We start from the raw sequence: 18,586 nt of genomic DNA, 5'->3' as shown, positions 1-18,586 counted from the left end.
AGCATATTGACAAATAAATCTATTCCAGCCCACCCGCTTATTGATGCGCACATAACTCCAGGGAGAAATCCATGTACAGTCGAAAGCTGAGGTCTTGGAACGGTGTTGGTTGCGGTTATTACTTTAACACGGTTCAGTTCAGCCAGCATCAACTCAGGCTTTCAATAATGAGCGGCAAAGCGTAAACAAGCTGTTAAGCTCTCCATTTCGGACCATGGATTTATATGCGCTGATGGTAATTTAGTTCCTGCTTTACCTTTGAACACCTTTGACACAAATCCTGACTAGTACATGCTGACTATTGTGAAAAATATCACCATTTGGTGCACACCAGCTTCTAAGTGTAGCTAAACATAAACAACAAAATATTAAAACCATCTTTTACAAAAACTTAACCAGCTTCTATTATTGACGGTGCAACTTTGTAGACAAGCTACAGAAGATAACGCGGCTCATGTTGAATTAAAAACCAAAACAAATTTGTCCCGTTTTAACAGTATGCTGAGGATTTCCGATACCATTTCACAAATTGTAAAAGAGCTTTTGTGAATGAGGCTTTAATGCAGGATTTCGTTTGATCAGTACTGGCACATAGACCGAGCGTACTGAATTAGCGGCATATGCGGCTGCTTGCAGCCCTTTTCTTCCCAAAGCAAACATTTATCTGCATAATCTGGCTGGCACAGGGTGAAGTGAGAATTGAGCCGCAGAGTATGTTTGGGTTGTTCCGTGTAAAAAGCGGTAGTGTCATGATGTCGGCGCACTAGGCCAAATCTCCTTTCTGACCTATATAGTGTGCGAGCCCACAAAATCGGAGCATGTGGAGAAAAAGGGGGGGGGAGGGATGAGACACGAGCAGATGAGCACGAACAGACTCTGATAGTTTCCTATGCTACAAACGTGTCACAAACAGCTGGCGGATAAACATCCTGCAGTAAAGAACGATTAAGCCTCACTGCGATATTTGCTGTGCAATACATAGTTGGGGTGAAAAATCTTGCATACACCTGAAAGAAGTATATTGCCAAAGAAAACATGTATGAATTTCAATTTTGAGTTTTTTTTTTTTTTTTTTCATTTGTGGATGTTGGTGGATCAAGCAAAATGAACGTTTACGTAATGTACCATAAGCAGACCTGCTTCGATCTAGTTTAGTGCATGTACAGATGGTGTAAGATTGTATTAGTTCGGAGCATATTGCACACGTGTGCTCAAATTACACGGTAGTAAAACCAGCCTACAGAAAATCCAAGTGGCATATTATAAGGATTATCTGAGATTACTCAAAATACCTACAGGTCTTCTGCGAACGTGTCTAAGTATCTCTACTTTGCAGGTTTTTCTACAAAACCTATTTATACATGTAGCTGCTGGATTAATGACGAAGGACTAAAGAAATCTAATAATACAAGTAGCTGCTGGATTAATGACGAAAGAATTAAATCTTGATGTACTTTTGAAGCATTCGGAGAGATTCCACATCATCAGAATAATTTTGTCCAAAAAGTCATTGTCCACCCTGTCAACAAGATGCAGTGTAAAATTTAAAACAAACAGCTAAGAAACTCCACCAAAGATTCCAATATTTACACACTGCTAATTTGAGTCTGACTTCCAAAATGCACAATTTCATGACAGAATGAGCAAACTGTTTAATATCAGTCTCATTCTGATTGGCCATTGGGTTGAATGTGCATCAGTGAGGATTTCAAAACAGTGCTCTCCACCATCATGCTGCATATTTATGTACAGTGCCATTAATAACAGACCGCAGCTTAATTGAATAGTAATGGCTTGTGAGCAGCAGCCGTAAGGGCACTGGACCAACCACAGCCATTACTTTTTACAGTGTGTGTACATAAAGAGAGCTTTAATGAATTGGATTTCAATCATAATGAAGAGTGAGTGTATCCAGGGAGCGCTACTTACATTGAACAGCATAGGAAGCCAAGAGTGCAGCTGTGTTGTGAGGACAGGGCAATCTGGATGTCGGAAGAAAACACAAACACACTCCCTTGTATACTGTACACAGATAGAATTTAGCATTGGAGCCAAAGAGACAAGATCACAGTTGTTTTTACACATGGGTGATTCCTCATGGTGTGATATTGAAATGTGAGAAAAAAAAAATTCTGGTGGGAATATTTAAAGAAATAGATTAAACCAAAACATGAGAATCAGCCTACACAAACTCACCTTCCAGTGAATATGTCCTGCTTGATCTGAAGAAAATATTGGTACCTGAGGAGAAAAGGACAACCTGGTGACTGATTGAACACCATTCAGTCAATCATTGGTCAAAAGAACCAAACTCAGTCATTAGTCTGCGTAATAGTTGAACTAAAACTATTACCGTGTGTATTCCTCCTGAAGTTTACTGGGATCGGTCACAAAAAATTTCACTCTGAAGCTCAAGTTGTGGGGGGAACCTCCTGGGAAAAACATGGAAAAAAGGGTTGAAAGTCATTTCAGCACTCAAATATTAATAATTTGTCAAATTATTTTATTCACTTCACAGTACTATCACAGCTTGCACCAAAACCTTGCTGAATTAAACACATTGTTCAAAAAGAGCCATGTTAGCAAAACAAAAAACCTGGTAGTACCTATTTTTATCATTGGATATGCCAACAATAGGAAAAGTGTGTTTATCCTTATAGTAGGTGGCCAATAAAGACATTGTGCTGCATCCTCCCAATCGTGAAGATAAAAGATGATAAACACGTGAAATGTATAAAACAAGCACGCTTAAAGATGATGTGCTGTACCGAATAAGGCGCTCCGCGATGAGACAATAAAAACATCGCGGTTGAAATAAAGTTCAAGCGGTGCTGCAGGACTGCAGATTTAGAATAGTCCTAAATCAAAAGCGATGGTGCTTGATTGTTTCAGAGCTTGACGTTACAAAATCTAAATTACTCACTAGCAAATATAAGAGCAGGGTTGAAATGGAGTTTAATCATCGCTTAAGGCAGATTTAACATTTGAAAACACAGATCATGCGGACTGGGTCATTTTGCTGGAGGTGGGGAGCAGATTTCAAGCAATCGCTCGCTAAAGTCCGACGACAGATTACGCCTTCGACCAGCTGATGCATTCGGAATTTTCGGGGGCAGTTTGGGAGAACCGTCTGAGGTGCTTGGTTAAAGTGTCATGTTGTGGATTTCACCTACTTTTTAACTGCTTCCTGATGGGCTTGTTGGGATCCAGCCAGCGCTGTAAAATATTGATTGAGAGACACTTAGAGACATCATAACGCTTCCACAGCATGACTACATCGCCTAAATTATTCATCAATGGCCACACACACACGCACGACTATCAAAAATATGCGAACACTGATACAAACTTGCATACCGCCTAAATATAATAGAAAATCTTTCCCATCTGTCTGGAACTACAATAGTATGTGACTCAATGAAAACAACTTTACTAATTGTGAGTGATGCTACGCCATCTTGAGAGGAGCAATGAATTTCAGGAAAAATACTGGCCAACAAGCCAAGCCAACTTTACCACATGCACGTTTGTTTATACACACACACACACACACACACACACACACTCGTGGATCATCCAACCACAATACTGACCGGAACATCCGAAGAGTCATCTGCCAAGTGCAGGCCAAAGTAGTCTCTTTCCGTCAGCTCCAGGTGCTTGAAGACAAGGTCCTGCAAGACCTGCCCATGATCAGACTTCTGCACATAAGGACACAAGGCAGAAGGGCCATTTAAAAAAAAAAAAAAAAAAGTGGGTCTAAATACCTGTTTGTAAAACTGGGCCACAATACCAGCTTTTAAAAAGGCACGCGTTTCTTTGCAAATCTCGGAGGTATGCCCTTGTCTGTTGACGTTACCGAAATCCTCAATTAAAACATCACAAGAGTGTCGGGGAGGGCTACGAGGATGAGGGAGGAACTAATTAAATCATATCTAAGTCAGTGGAACTTCACTGCAAGTGCCATGTTGTATCAGACTACAGAGCTGGAAAGAGCATTTCCCCTCCAAACTTGTCTGGAATATTTATGTTCAACGAGATAAACTCATTCACCAACAATTAGCGAGAGAAAATGTACAAAGAAGGAAGCGGAGCCGGAGGGCTACTATAGGATCGCAAGTGTGGTGCTGGTAATGTTGATGCGTACAGTGAAAATTGTAGTTAATTGCAATGTGCTTTGAGATCTGCTTTCTGAACACTTTGGCTAATAATTTGACATCCATCGTACTGAATTACAGGACAGTCTTATAAAACCGGAGTATGAATGATAAAGATAAAACATTAGCGAGAAGTTGGTTTAATTTTGACAGCTTCGTGTCGTCGACATTATTCATTGATTGAACCGTAAGTCCGAGAAGAACTGTGGAACCTAGTGTGAAACAAAAAAAATCAAAAATCAAATGCGAGTGCGTAACCACACCATCGTAGCTCCTGCGGGAAAATACGCACGCATTCGCCAACCTACTGCTTTCTCGCACCTCTCTCTCTCTTTTGCCTAGTGACACACTTTTTACAGCCCAGTGTGGAGCGTGAACATGTGCCAGTTTGTCACCGTTGCAACGCGCAAGGCACATGCGGACGGATAGTTGACAGTTGTCTCGAGGATATAGCGGGCCTCAAGGATCTCGGCCGTCCATTAGCCCTTTTTGTGTGTGTGTGTGTCAGCTGACAGTGACTAACACAGCTCTGCTCATATTTTCCTTACTGCTTACTTTACAATTTACAACGCTTCCCTTTTTCAACAAGTCATGTGAAACAAAAATGTGAACTAAAGTCGAAAAAACAAAAACAAATCACGTGAAAAAAGTACAGTCAATATGTTTTGATTTGGCTGCAGGTCAATTTGGACCGGTAGGACACTGACAAGTATCATTTGTGACTGCAATTGGGACGAGGCAGATTATAAATAATGCAATAATGTTGAGGTGTGACGTCCATTATTGATGAGAAATCAATGCAAAATACTGCCATTTGCTGAATTGCAGTTTTCTTTCAACGTATTTTTCATACAGATTATCTAATCATTTTACATTTCAAATATATTGACATATTAGACACTATCAGAATGGAACATTCATTTCCACTTTCCTTTCTTGCTTCCCTTTCTCAGGCTATTCATAGGCATGCTTCCTGCCTCTTCATTGTCTGAAGTAACTTCCCAAGCCTGATATGCAAACGCTCAGAGCTCCTTTTTATTTCAATTCACAGGGAAGCCTCCGCCACTCCGTGTCTGTGTATTGGAACTCGGGACTGCTTTTTATTCATTTTTTCACTTTTGAGCTCAAACTCCAATGTTCTAATCTAAAGGGACGGCGGGCTGGAACTAAGCGTGACATCAAACGGAAACCACGGGAAGAGTAAAACAAGACAAACAACAAGGGCAAGCAAAAAAGTGTGTGTGTAGCACATTGAGGAAAAAAAGTACGTAGACAGAGAGTTACAGAAGAAAAAAAAAGACAAAAGTGAGCAGCCAAGAGAAAAGGAGTGATTGACGACGCTGCTGAATGAGACAAACGCTCTTTGTGGTTCTCTTCATCAGTCCACCACAAGCACTGACACAAATAGCGTCTGCGTGCGTGAGAGCGAGGAGACGAAACACAGACAGCGTGCGTGATGACTGAGGGCATCCCGACTGCAAGGGGAAATAAAAAGATTGTGACACAAAAGAGCTTGTTTTCATTCGAGTACAAATTGCGGGAAATATCAACTGGCATGCAAGCACTTTGTGTAACATGCTTCATTAACTTTTACTCTGCGTGGAACTGTAAAAAAACACACACACAAACACAGTTCTTGGCAAAAAAAAAAAATAAAGGGCAAATTCCCTAATCACCAAATCTGTTTCTTTGCCTTTCCGGAATTTCCATTGACATCACATGAGGAGGTTCAAACGACAACTGTCTGATGAAAATAATTGGTGACAATTACTGTGAAATACTTATTTGCTTCTTCAGGCTATAACGACTAACCAAAAAACTGTGTCAAAATCCACAAACTGTATTTTTGTGGTTCCAAAGAAGAAGCAAGCAAGTCATTCATTAACTGAGAAAAACCTCATTTCACTTTTGAATGTGCAATATTAATCTTTGCATGCCTTCATTATAATCGCATTTAAGCTACTTATTCAGTACTGCGCAATGGAACCACTAAGTTCAAACACAATACTTACTATACTTGCAATTTATTCCGATTTGAAAAATTCTCTTGTTCCTTTTGGGAAATTTTTATTTCACAATATAAAAAATATAAAGTGACACAAGTTGGGCTTTTCAGTAACAAGACCTGCATATAAAAGCAGTGTTGTTGACTAATGTTCAAGTGTTAAATTGAGTCATCAATAAATACTTGTAGTTGCCTTTGGTTCTGATTTTGCTTTCTAAGTAGCACAACAGTGGCTCCACTGTGGGAAGAACCTTTTGGGTCTTAACGCAAGGCCCAACAGATCACTCCATTTATACGCGTGTGTGTGTGTATGTATATGCGCATATGTATGTGCCCCCACACACACACACACACACACTCTCTCTCACCACTGACACTTGTGTTTCCATGACAATAAGCAAGTGCCTTTGGATTTTTACTCGCCATTAGAATAAAGGCCGGTCAAGGCTAGGATCAATAGAAGTATTGTGGCTCTCAGGATGGCTGCTCTTTCCAGGAAGTTACTGCGGCTGCAGGGGTCTGATCAATGACACTGACAGAGACCGAGGCATTCATTCAGTTCCATGCAGGGAAAGGGGGCTTGCGGGGAATCGTGAGCAGGAAGCAGAGAGGTTGTGTGGGCAAAATCATATATTTGCTTTTAGCTACTCTTGTGATTGTGGGATGAAGCGGATACATTTCTCCCATCAAAAAAAAACAAACGGATGAAATGTATATTGTTTGACAACATTTTGGAGGGGGGTGGGATTGAAATTCCCTGCCTGAAGCGATTCCTCTTTGAAAACACTGTCAGGAGCTCAATCGCCAAAGGCGTAGGCTTGGCCTCAACGACGGCACCACCTGCATCAACAACTTGTGCAGAGACATCCTCCCATACTGTCAAATTTAAAAGAACACCCTTCATCGGGTCATATTTGCTTTCCAACGAGCATGCAGATGTGCTTTCTACACACACACACGCATGGGGCGGGGCCATGGTATGGACATCTCAGAGTGTCCATATTGTTTATTTGTTACACCCTCGCTGTTTCTTTCTATGCTAGTGACTCTAGTTTCAAAACTTTTAATTGCCCATAGCCTGTGAGTGAGAGAAGGGTCATTTGGAATCTTGATCTCGTAAAATCTCCAAGTTGAAGTTTACTGAAGTACTTACGCTGACTTTAAAAGCCTGGACAGTGTTGTCCAGCAGCAGTATGTTGCACACAACCTGTGTGTGGTGCCTGTCTCGCTCCAGCTCCGTCGCCCGGACATTGTAGGATCTGCCAGCAGGCAAGCGGAAGCGCGCGCTCATCACGCTCCTACCGGGTTCTGTGAAGTTGGGGAAAAAAAAAAACACACAACCGGAAGGAGATGTGGGTCATGAGTGAAACAAAAACATAGCAAATTAAGAACTACGACAAATTGGAGTGTCACGAGGGCAATGCCTGATCTGTGAACCAATACGATTGGAGTACAAAACTATTCTGATTACGCGAAGAATTACCATGTGCCTTCCATCCCCCCCCCCCCATCACTGCAACATAGCTCGAAAGATTGTACAAGCAAAGACTTGCAGCACAAGGAGTGCTTCATGACTAAAAAATGTCAACGAGCACCAAAGAAGCAGCAGATCCCATCTCAGGGAATATGGAAAATACTCCGCGACCGAGTGCAACAGCACTTTGCTTTGAAATCGAACGCCACAAAAAACAAAAAGTTAAATACCAAAGCAGATTTGAAATGTTTTTATTCCTTCTGTTTCATGACCTCTGGCAAGTGAGGAGCACCGTGTAAAATAATGACATCAACATCTTTAGTGAGCAAGAGCGAGTCTTCTTAAAGAGTAGAAGTCTATTGATCCATTCCAACTGACTTTGGGGCAACGCTAAACGAATTGGACGGTGGGACGGAAGGGAAATAAAATCCCACATTCAACTGCGCCTAATTTTGCAGACCAACAGACAATTAACGGTCAATTAGAGAGGAAATATCTCGACACCCAAAGGTCATGTTAACATACTGTCCACAAGACAGCCAGCGACTAGGAGCAACATCATTCATTTTGGAGCGAGCGATATTTTCAGGTTGCCACCTGCACACAGCAACGCCGTGTAGACAAAGAGAAAGCTTTGCCAACCAGCTCGCGGGGAAGACGTGGGGAAGGCGGAGACTGAAGCTCAGCTGAATGCTGAAGGATGCTGTACTATCACTGGCTCACAGTGGGATACATAAATGATGAGGCCTGACACACAGACGATCCCCACAGGCTGGCTTGCCTTCCACTGCTCTCTTCCTGTCCGAACAGTTTTGTGCCATCCAATTTAAGACATATACATACTGGAGAGTGCATAAATTTAATTTCATCGTATGCTGTATAAAATTAACACACTCAATACAGAGGCTGAGGCAGTGGTACATTATATAAAAAATATTATTTTTATTTCCTATGGGGGTAAAAATGTTTCCACAGCTGAATGAATTATAAAGTCATCCAGTGTCCCTGAATAAATTTCAGTCGTTTATTTTTTCGTAGCTTCTCTCAATACTTTGGGGAATGCAATTGTTTTGATAGCAGATCTTTGGCTTTCTGCGCTTCAACAACAAATACAGCAGTGTGCAAAATGAAGATTCATCCATCCATTTTTTTATGTACCTTTGGGTGAGAGGCGTCGTACTCACTCTTATGGCAAATTTGAAATTGAGAATGGTTTTTTTGTTGTTTTTGTCGAGGGGATCAACATGCACAAAATGTCAAAACATTTTACAACTGTCTGTAACCTGGTGAAAAAAAGATTTAAGGCTCTCCAACACGTCCCTCTTAAAAGTCACAATAAAGCGAGTCCTGGAAAACTAGAAAATACAAAAAACATCCCCTGACTCCAGTTTTACGGACCAACATGAAATTAGGTGGACATGTTTGCCATAACAGGACGCTTGAAAAAGACCCATGTCGAAAACTGATTAAAGTTGCGTATTTGTTTGAATTCACACTTTTGAGGATGCACATTGTTGAATTTGCCTTAAAAAATGAGCACCGATGGAAAGCAGAAATACAGCTTGAGTCTTTGCTCAATTCTGCTCTGCTGTCAGTTTCGAGCTGGACTGGATAGCCACACTCCCCAGAGAGAAGGATCTGGATCTCCGGAAGCATGCTAACATTATTGCTTCCTGCAGGCAGCAGCGCTTGCAAATTGTTGTGTGTCTGTGTGCGTGTGCGCGTCCCAAGACCCAACAGTCTTGTTCTCTGCTGGGCTGCTCCAGCGCTCTCTCATTTTATCGTAAACACAGACAATTCTGCAACCTTTCCTGTCTGCGGGAACACACACACACACACACACACACACACACACACACACACACATATAAATACATGCATAAAACACCCATGTGGCGAAACATCAAAGACGGCACCATCCCAAAAGTTCAATTTCCACACGCACTGTGACATACCTAAACATTATAAAATGGTGTGTCACCCAGAAAACGATTCTCCACAGTTGCTAAAGACGGTTACACAACAAAAAGGCATCTTCAATGGCTGAACTCCTCTTGACCCAAGTTTTCTTTTTTACAATATTCAAATTTATTTAAGAGACGAGCCATGAATTGTATTGTCTTCGGAACAATTAAAATGAAGCTAGGCCACAAACAGGTGGTCAATTGCACATTTACTTACAAGACTTTCATAATTATTCACAAAATACATGGGAAAAAAAAATGTCCATGAAATTCCTGTAACGATTGAAAACAACCCAACAGGGTCGCCGAAAGGAAGTGAAAAAGTCCCTCTGTGGATTTTCCAGCCAGTCTAGGCACAGCATTGTGGTTTTGTCTGTATCCGCCAGAAAGTCACATTTAACTTGTAAACTTCCACATAGACAATGACACAAGCCGCCGGCACGCATACCAAAAGAAAATGCCAAGCAGTCAAACTTAGAAGGGTTAGTGGGAAGACTTAATAACTCTTCTGAGGAGGTCAGAAGCCAACAATAAGACTTAACTTCCTCAGGAGGCGGAAGCAGAGTTTCCTAGTGCGCTGCATTAGGTGACAAGAGTTTTGAACAAAACGGATCAAACAAATCCCACGGTATCTGGTCTTAAAACTCACAAAACTCAGATCTAGAAATATTCCAAGTAAGAATCAATGTGCCAGTGGTTATCATTTAAGCAATAAATATTAAACTGAGTTTGCACAAAAATCTTAATTCCAATTTCCATCATTTGTATTGTTTCAGTTTGACAGACCGGAACTGACCGTAAAACGACATGACCTGAGGCTCAGAAAAAAAATTCTAAAGACTATGATTCAATTAAAACATATTTTTCTTTTTCAATTAAAAATAATGACAATTTCACTGCAACTGAGTTTATAAAGAACATAAAATATGCTCCTGGGTGTCGTTATATTGTCTATCTGTGTTGCTGCACCATTTGTGTTTGGACATTTTTTTTGCTTAGCCAAAGGCAATTTGCAGTGTGCATTAGCATTAAGCTAGCACACTTTTACGCGACTGGTGGTAGCAATCTTCAAAATATGACAACAGCTTTAAATTGTTGACTCATTTACTTACCACTGCAACGCGATGCATGCACAAATGGCTTATTTCTCCCACCCTTGATGTAACACTAAATGGACAGTGCTATTATTTCAATTAACCTATCCCAGTGTCCATCAACAAATTTATAAAACTAGTTGTGTCCACGATCATAATTGGCCATGAGGGCATAAATGAAAATTAAGACAAGCCAGGTAGCAGGCAGGCGAGCCATGTTAGGGCTTCCGCTTTGTGTTTCAAATGCCTTCCACAGCTACGCGAACATCAGGCTTGAACGAGCGAGCGAGCGAGCACCCTTATGAAATGACCCTCTGTGTATGCGTGAATGAAAAGCATGCATCAGCTAACCTGCATTCATGGATTAGAACACAGGGCTGACGCTGTAGCTTTCACCAAGCTCACCCCTGTATTGTACGGGTTGCCCCTTTGATTCCACAAATAATGTTGCCATGTTTGTTCCTATACCATTTATCGGCTCTCAGCCAACATGAGAGTAACAACACATGAAAGAAAACATAGCGGCTATATCAAACCATTTCAGATGGTGCAAAGGCAAACGGACAAAGTCATAAAACTTACATTAGCCTTTGTGGGAGGGGTGTTTTAGGGCATGTCTTTGTACCCGTGATTTCACAAAGAGTTGAAGATGAAGAGATACATGTGGGTGGAATACATTTTGATGGATAAACGAGGCCAAAACAGCAAAGCGTGGGCTTACCTGCTGAAAACCACCTGGCATTCTGTTCTAGCCACTGATTCAAAAATAATGCAGAGAAAGCATTATTTTGGCCTTACACAGAAGAAATTGATGTCTGGAGTAATCCTGATTCTTGGCCACAATTTGCAGCACGCAAATTACAAGGTGCATGCACATCTTAATGTGTTAAAGAGCTGATACAAATCTCCCAGCACTAGGCTTTCTTAGCAAAGCTTTATTTCTGCTGGCATCATTGGACGGGGCCAAAGTCCAGACTCAGAGGTGCAGCTTTTATTTTATCAGCGCTGGCACAGCTTTGACACCAAATACTGCACGGCATTTAAGGAGCTTACGCAACGTTGACTCTAAATAGTCTGACTGTGGCCAGAGTAATGACTGGTCACAAGGATCGTTTAAAACTCTGTCATTTTCATGTGGATTTTTGTTTTTTGTTGATTATGGTTTTTTTTTTGTTTGTTTGCACACATGAAATACAACACCCATTTTTTCACACAAAATGTGATATCTAAATTACAAAATACTTGTGGCTTAGGTTATATGTGCCTGGGACATTACAGAATTTAATATGCACGTGATGTTTGTAAAAAAAAAAATTACTGACAACTGCATCAAATGGGTTATACATTATATAGGCGCCTTTAGATTAATCTGACTTTGCACAAGATTAGTGCAACGTCTGATCTGAAAGTAGGCGGAGCAATAAAACTGATTCAATTCCAGATTACAGTCATTATTGTGCAAGAAAACGTGACCTTAATCCGAGAAAGAAACAAGCAGACCTACTGAAAGACAACAATGCAATGACGGAAAAAAAAAGACACCCTGCATACCAGCAGAAAACAAACATAAGAACATCTAAAAGCCAGACAGAAAAAAAATAATCCTAACCAGCATATAGTATCATCAAGTGTTGTCACAAAATTGTGACTTCCATACAAGACATGTTAAATCAACCTCAATTAGATTTAGAATTATTATAATTATAATAAAGGTATTTTTGACATTTTATGTCATTACGCTTTTCCCCTTGCCCATCGCGCTAAACCGAACAGAAAAAAATATACACAACAAAAGATGTGGAGGTAATCCTTCAGCTGTGAGATTTGCTGGTATCACACCAATTTGTAGTTTAACATTTGACATTTAAGGGAATCCTCTTTGCAGAATGATTTCCGTTCGATTTAATATTGACGAAGCTGGCCTCTGTTTTACTACTGTAGTTTATCATTAGCAGAAAACAAAGTGAGAGCAGCTGTACTAAAACATTCTGATCAAGAACATTCTCCAACATCTGAGAATGTCCCTTCATCAGCCTGAGGAACAAGCATGACCTACAAAACTATCAAGAAGAATTATAAGTCGGTTAGCCGCTGTTAATCAGCTGCTAGGCTAACGCTTACTAAAATATGCAAAGACGACCCCGGTTACGATCATGTGTCCCGTATTAAAGTGTCCAAGAGCTGTTATGTATTGTCCTCTTTCTTAGCGGCTTTCTGTTGGGGCTGAGGCGGACAGAGAGCAGACAGAGCCGGCCAAAAAACCCCACCCCCCCACCCCCATGCTGAAATCAGAGAAACCACAAGAATGTAACAGCTTCTGTTATTATCCCTCCCTGCTGCCTCAAGTCCTGATAGCCTGCCCTAAGTCAGGCTGCCTGTTTCCCCCCCACTGAGTGTATACATGCACAAATCCAACCTGAATCACAGCAATGTTGTTTATATTTATACCCGGCTCCAAATTCAAGGCTGTCCGACACACATTATCGACAGAATGGGAGCCAGAAAACGTCTGTCCAAATTTGAATGCGTACAGTGTATACATTGTCTACGATTAATTGACGATTTTCGAAATGTGAGGTGATCAAATCGAGCTAGTCGTGATCATCCGAACATCAGACGTCGCAAAGTAGAAGCTAGAATCTTCACATGAAATCAAATCAATGTGTTTGCTTTGTTTGTTTCAGTGTTAAAGTTGGTTGCAGAATTGTTTATGCTTCCTCGCACACATAGAGCCAAGTAAGAATAGTCCCAGAAATAGCAGTGTCGGGAAAATGGTTAGGAGCCAAGATGCAGCTGTAAATTGGAAGTGGCTCCAAAAATGCCGACTAGCTAGACATTTAGTAGGAATTACTTTTGCCAATTTATGGGTTCGTAAAACACAAACTTTTGTCGGCTGTCAACGTAAAGAAAATGACGGCCACACGGAACTTAAGTATACTGTGACATGCTTTGTTTTACCAAATGGTGACCAACTGTTCTCTCTGCCCGAGCTTTCTTTTCATTCAGACATCCACAGTTGATTTTGTTGGCCTTATCACCAAATCAAGATGAACACACATCTGAATACTGACACTACACATGCCCTGTCCTGTCCCATTTGCATCGTAGCGCATTCCTTGCTCACAGGGTTTATGTAGCAGCGCTGCTCTCCCAGTCCACATTGATATCAAATCTGACACAGTATGTGTTTATGCCGTTGATGTTACTCGCTCCGTTCTTTTTCCCTGTCTGTCCCAGCAAAAAAAAAAAAAAAAACTCTGCCTCCCTGCATGTCCAATAAATAGCCATATCAACAGAAAACTTCAGCAGTATGTGAAGCGCAAAATGAGACAAAGCAAACTCTGCCTGGTTCTGACCAGCAGTGCAGAAACAACTGTGGGTTTTAACCTCTTTTGGTATTCTGACTACAAGAATAACACTCGCTTCAAAAGCAAAAATGGAACACGCTAACAAGTTAGAGCTCTGCAAAGTATAAGACTTTTTTTAAAACGTCAGTCGCCACTAGTAAATTCAGATTCGTTGCTGTGTTCCGCTTCTTGAATGTAGCGGGGCAACATCAGCAGAGGACAAGTCAAAACTAGCACCGGAGTAAAACTCCTGGAAGCCAGCTGTACTTACATACCTGAGGTGTGCAGATGTGGGGGTTGGGCTTTACGCACCACAATAAAAAAATCTGGGATATTATAATCTGCCCACAGCGGTTGTGGGAAAATACTTCCCAAATAGGTGTCAGCAAGTAAGGGTTGACTTCATCGTTTGACGTTAGCGCCAGGTAACCATAGTGTTATCATTGCTATGCACCTGCCACTTTATTAACACAATGATAAATGAGTAAAATCAATTTTATTTTCATTCCAGTAACAGTACTACACCATCTTTTGGACAGCAACTATTCATGTAGTCAGCTCAAAATTTTATATATAGAACGAATAAGAATACTTCCATGAGATTATACATTGCAGTTAGAATTTTACAGAGGTTATGGAACCTAGCAGTTTAGAGTCCTAATATAATCTCTGGAAAAAGGGCGTCTAGATCAAATTCTCTGTAAAAGATTCTGAGCAACTATAAAGTCTTAAAAGATTTACTGCCTTTCTAAGCTATCCAACAGAAGATGGTCAACCGCACTGAAATGATGCAATCTATATAGCGCTAGCATGTCCGGCTATATTTAGAGTACATACTTTTTATTCAAAATGGAGTAAATCACAGCGACGTTCAAGGGCCAGTGATGGCGCTCCTGTTGTGTCAGTTGAAATACTATTTTAACTGTGTGGCCTCATCAACGGACAAACAGAAGGACTAACCACAGACCAAATGACTCTCTCTGAGGCATCTGGCTGAATAGTTAGTGATGGCTGTGAGTCCACTTTCATTTGTGCCGCGCTGGTGGGCCAGACTCGAATCAGGACAAGAGATAATCGGAGTGCTCTAGCAGGCCGCATTTCATGTCATTACAGTTACAAGAAGATGTGCAGCGTTCGAGGATCGAGCTGAAACTGAAGCTGGAGTAACGTGCCAAAAGGTCCCTTGGCGTTCAAGATGAATGGGACAAAACGGTTCTATCGATAGCTCTGCAAACAGACATCCCGCCCGCGCACAAGTCCAGACTGGACTGCGAGCTTTCCAGGGGGAGGGGCTCCAGTCGGATGGACGGGCAGCTGGTCCACTTGGTTAAACATGAACAGGCGCCTCTTTGACAAGGCTGTCACCAGCGGACGGCAACGGTCAAAGGAAGCCTGGTCCCAGTCAAATAAATGAAGGGCTCTTAAAGGTAAACACCACTCCATCTGAAATTAGTCCAGTCACGCATTTGAAACAAATAACTAATGAATTACTAGTAGTCCGTATATAAATTCTTACTTAAAACAAGGGTGATGTTGGTGTATAATAATTTATTACAGGATCAACTTTTTTTTTCTGCATAATCAACAGGACATTGCACGTTTGTCATTTTTCTCAGCAGTGTGTGAATACGGGTTGTTTAATAAACACTGAAGACTAGACACAATATCTAAAAAAAGAACCCCCCCTTCCTTTTTCTACACCAACATTCTCGTTAAAACGTGCTGCACTGTAGCTATGCGTCTGCGTAAACACCCTTCCCTTTGGAACTTAAGGTTCCCTTTAGGACTTCAAATGAGTGTACAGTAATAAGTTGCATTTGCATTATTATTCATGAGTAAGCCTTATTACAATGTTAGTAAGTCTGCACTGTCAAAGGTACTCTTAATTGAGTAGGTTATCTCGCTGGTGTGGCACACGCTGGACTATGCTTTAGTCTCAAGCAACAAGATTCATCCCTTGTTGCCATGGTAACAAAACTTGCCATTTGACCGGCAGTACAGAGCAGGGTGTACAATTACCCACGTGCATGGGGACTAATTTCAGCAAGACAAGAAATAAGGTGTGCAAAGTCTGTACAGGGATTCAAACACTATTTATTCCATTTTTGACTGACCACTTTTGTACATGCAGATTTCTTAAATAAATAAATCACAAACAATGCTTTATTTTTCCTCTACCTTATGTTGAGCCACCACCACTGCCAAGATTACTCCAAACTTTTCTCTGACTAATTTTGTGGAGTTTACCACCCTTCTTTCTCTGGCATCATCACCACAAGGACCCTCGACTGCCTACAGAACCTCTTCGGGAATCCTGCATCTTGCATGTTGTGCCGAACAAAGACTGAACACAAAATGTTTTATTTATCATAATCTGAAAGAAGTTTGCATTTTAAAAATGAAGTGGTTGCTTTGAAGGAAAATACATCCCTGATGTGACTGCTCATCAATCTAGCAACCCTCCATTGAAGGATAACGCCTGACCAAAAACTGAATGTAAAAATGCAATAAAATGTGAGGGCTGTGTATGCACACAAACGGGTAGGAGAAGATATGATATGAATATGATATCAGCTGCAGCAGGCAGCAGAGGGGACGACTGCGACCCAAAAGATGTAGCACGGATGGTGGAGGATTACGTCATCGAGAGGGAGAGGGGGGAGGGGGAGAGAGAGAGAGATGGGGGGGGGGGGAGGGAGAGAGAGAGAGAGAGAGAGAAGAGAGAGACTCCTCAATCGCATGCAGCCTCGCTTCACTGGCATTACTGAACACCACGCCACTGTTTGATTAGCAACTGCTCAGTGCAATTAATCATAGGCATCCTTAAAGACAAAGGGGTGCCATGAAAGCCGTAATGATTCCAAATGAACGGGGATGCAAAATGCATAGTTCAATTGAAACGATCTTCCATAAAGCGTGCATAAATAAGCATGAAGCTCTCGTTAATTGTTAATTCGTTATCTTCTTCCATGTGCGTCATATTTAAAGACATACAACTGGCACTATTCACCACTAACGGGGCTGTCATTAAAGGGGCTTATTGTACACTTGTAACGTTACCATGAATGATATATGAGCCAAAGGGCGCCATTTAAGTCGACACACGAAAGGCTGGAGCATCGATTGCTGATTAAACGGCACTACATACGATGCAACAATGTGCATAATTGATCATTTTAAAGTGTTTGGTGTCTAAAAGTAACTGCGATGTGTTGAATGGGCAAAGCAGCGTTAGCAAACAAGAGCGCTACACACTAGTGATGTCTATTGGCACGTCATTATACATTTTAGACGTAGCACTCATTAAATACATGTGGATGGTGCATTTGGGAACTCATTGAAGCGTTAAGGTAATGATTATAGGAAAAATTGAGCGGCGTGAAGCAACATGGAGCAAAGTGACAGCGCCGAGCTAGCCGGCTATGCTAGGTAACGTCAGCTGTCTGTAACGAGGGTTAAAAAAGTAGTTTCAAAAAGCTGTGGTCCTTTTTTTTTTCTTACCGTCATAAACTGCTCCGGGGGCGTCCAGTTTTCAAGGAATAAAATGTTCGCCGTGTGAGGAAATAACTGGTCTTTGTGGGTAGGGCGACGAACCCCGAACATTCAAGAGGAGTTCGCCCGCGGATGCCGACGAGACCTGGGCATCGTTACTACGGACGGTCGTTCTTCAAGAGTGATCGCAGTCCGCCGCTGCCTCACGCACATCCATCCGGCAGAGAAGGGCCTCCTCCGGCCGCGACCATGCCACCACTGCCTCGGCAGCCACGGATGATAATCCACAAAACGCGAGCCCCCGCAGTCAGCATTGGCTAAATGCGGCCAATATCGGTCACCTACGACTGATAATGTAAAACCAATTAAGACCGCAAAGAATAAATAAATTAATACACGTATGATATCAAAAGTAAACCACTTTTGACGATTTAACCCCAAAATGTTGCGTTTCTGACTTTGTGCGCTCGCTGGTTGGCGTCAGCCTCGCTCGGTCTCACTGCAGCTGCTCATCGGAGCGACAAAGCAGCGGCGACGGCGGTGTAATGGCGTGCGCGGAGGCGGGGCAACAAAAGCGGGAGGCGCGCTGTTGTGTATGGAGCGCACCCAGGTAAATAGGCGTAATCCTTATATGTATGGAGCTCCTCGGGAGACCCGGATGTTGGGGGTATATTGTCGTTCATTACAAGGGGACGTTACGGTAACGTGTAACCTCATTTCACAAGTGACCGTTAACTATCCATTTAATGATCCATCTTCAGATATTATTATTCGTATTTGTTCTTTTTTTAATCAATAGAAAATTCCTCAAGCGAATTCATTCACAATTTTAGACTGAGTCGCCGTGTAATTCATATTTCTTGTAAGGAGGACACGTTCTGGTGTGGGCTGGAGTGGCCTCATGTGGCGCACAATGTAATAACAGCCAGTGCATTACTGCAAAACAATGGGCCTTTGTACTGTCCCTGTCAATGGCGCACTATGAAGTATAATAAGATGAAGAGGAGACAGTGAACCCACTGTTGATGATAGGAACAGCTCAAAGTAACTAAC

The 18,586-nt window shown here is 41.7% G+C and overlaps 1 protein-coding gene across 1 annotated transcript in view; it reads right to left on the bottom strand.

The window, feature by feature from the left end:
• Positions 1-18,066, bottom strand: part of ptpn4a (protein tyrosine phosphatase non-receptor type 4a) — a 32,654-nt gene extending 14,588 nt beyond the window's left edge. The window contains exons 1-7 of the mRNA XM_049727377.2: positions 17,543-18,066; positions 7,316-7,470; positions 3,594-3,701; positions 3,174-3,216; positions 2,354-2,432; positions 2,197-2,241; positions 1,930-1,982 (exon numbers count right to left, since the gene is read on the bottom strand). Coding sequence (XP_049583334.1) covers positions 1,930-1,982; positions 2,197-2,241; positions 2,354-2,432; positions 3,174-3,216; positions 3,594-3,701; positions 7,316-7,453 — 466 coding nt within the window. The 5' untranslated portion in view covers positions 7,454-7,470; positions 17,543-18,066. The remainder of the gene's footprint in view (positions 1-1,929; positions 1,983-2,196; positions 2,242-2,353; positions 2,433-3,173; positions 3,217-3,593; positions 3,702-7,315; positions 7,471-17,542) is intronic.
• Positions 18,067-18,586: the final 520 nt, after the last annotated feature.

Source organism: Syngnathus scovelli, chromosome 8, assembly GCF_024217435.2.
Source record: "Syngnathus scovelli strain Florida chromosome 8, RoL_Ssco_1.2, whole genome shotgun sequence".
In the NCBI taxonomy this organism is placed as follows: Eukaryota; Metazoa; Chordata; class Actinopteri; order Syngnathiformes; family Syngnathidae; genus Syngnathus; species Syngnathus scovelli.
The sequence above is the reverse complement of the archived record's forward strand: the minus strand, read 5'-3'. Positions and strand labels throughout refer to the sequence as shown.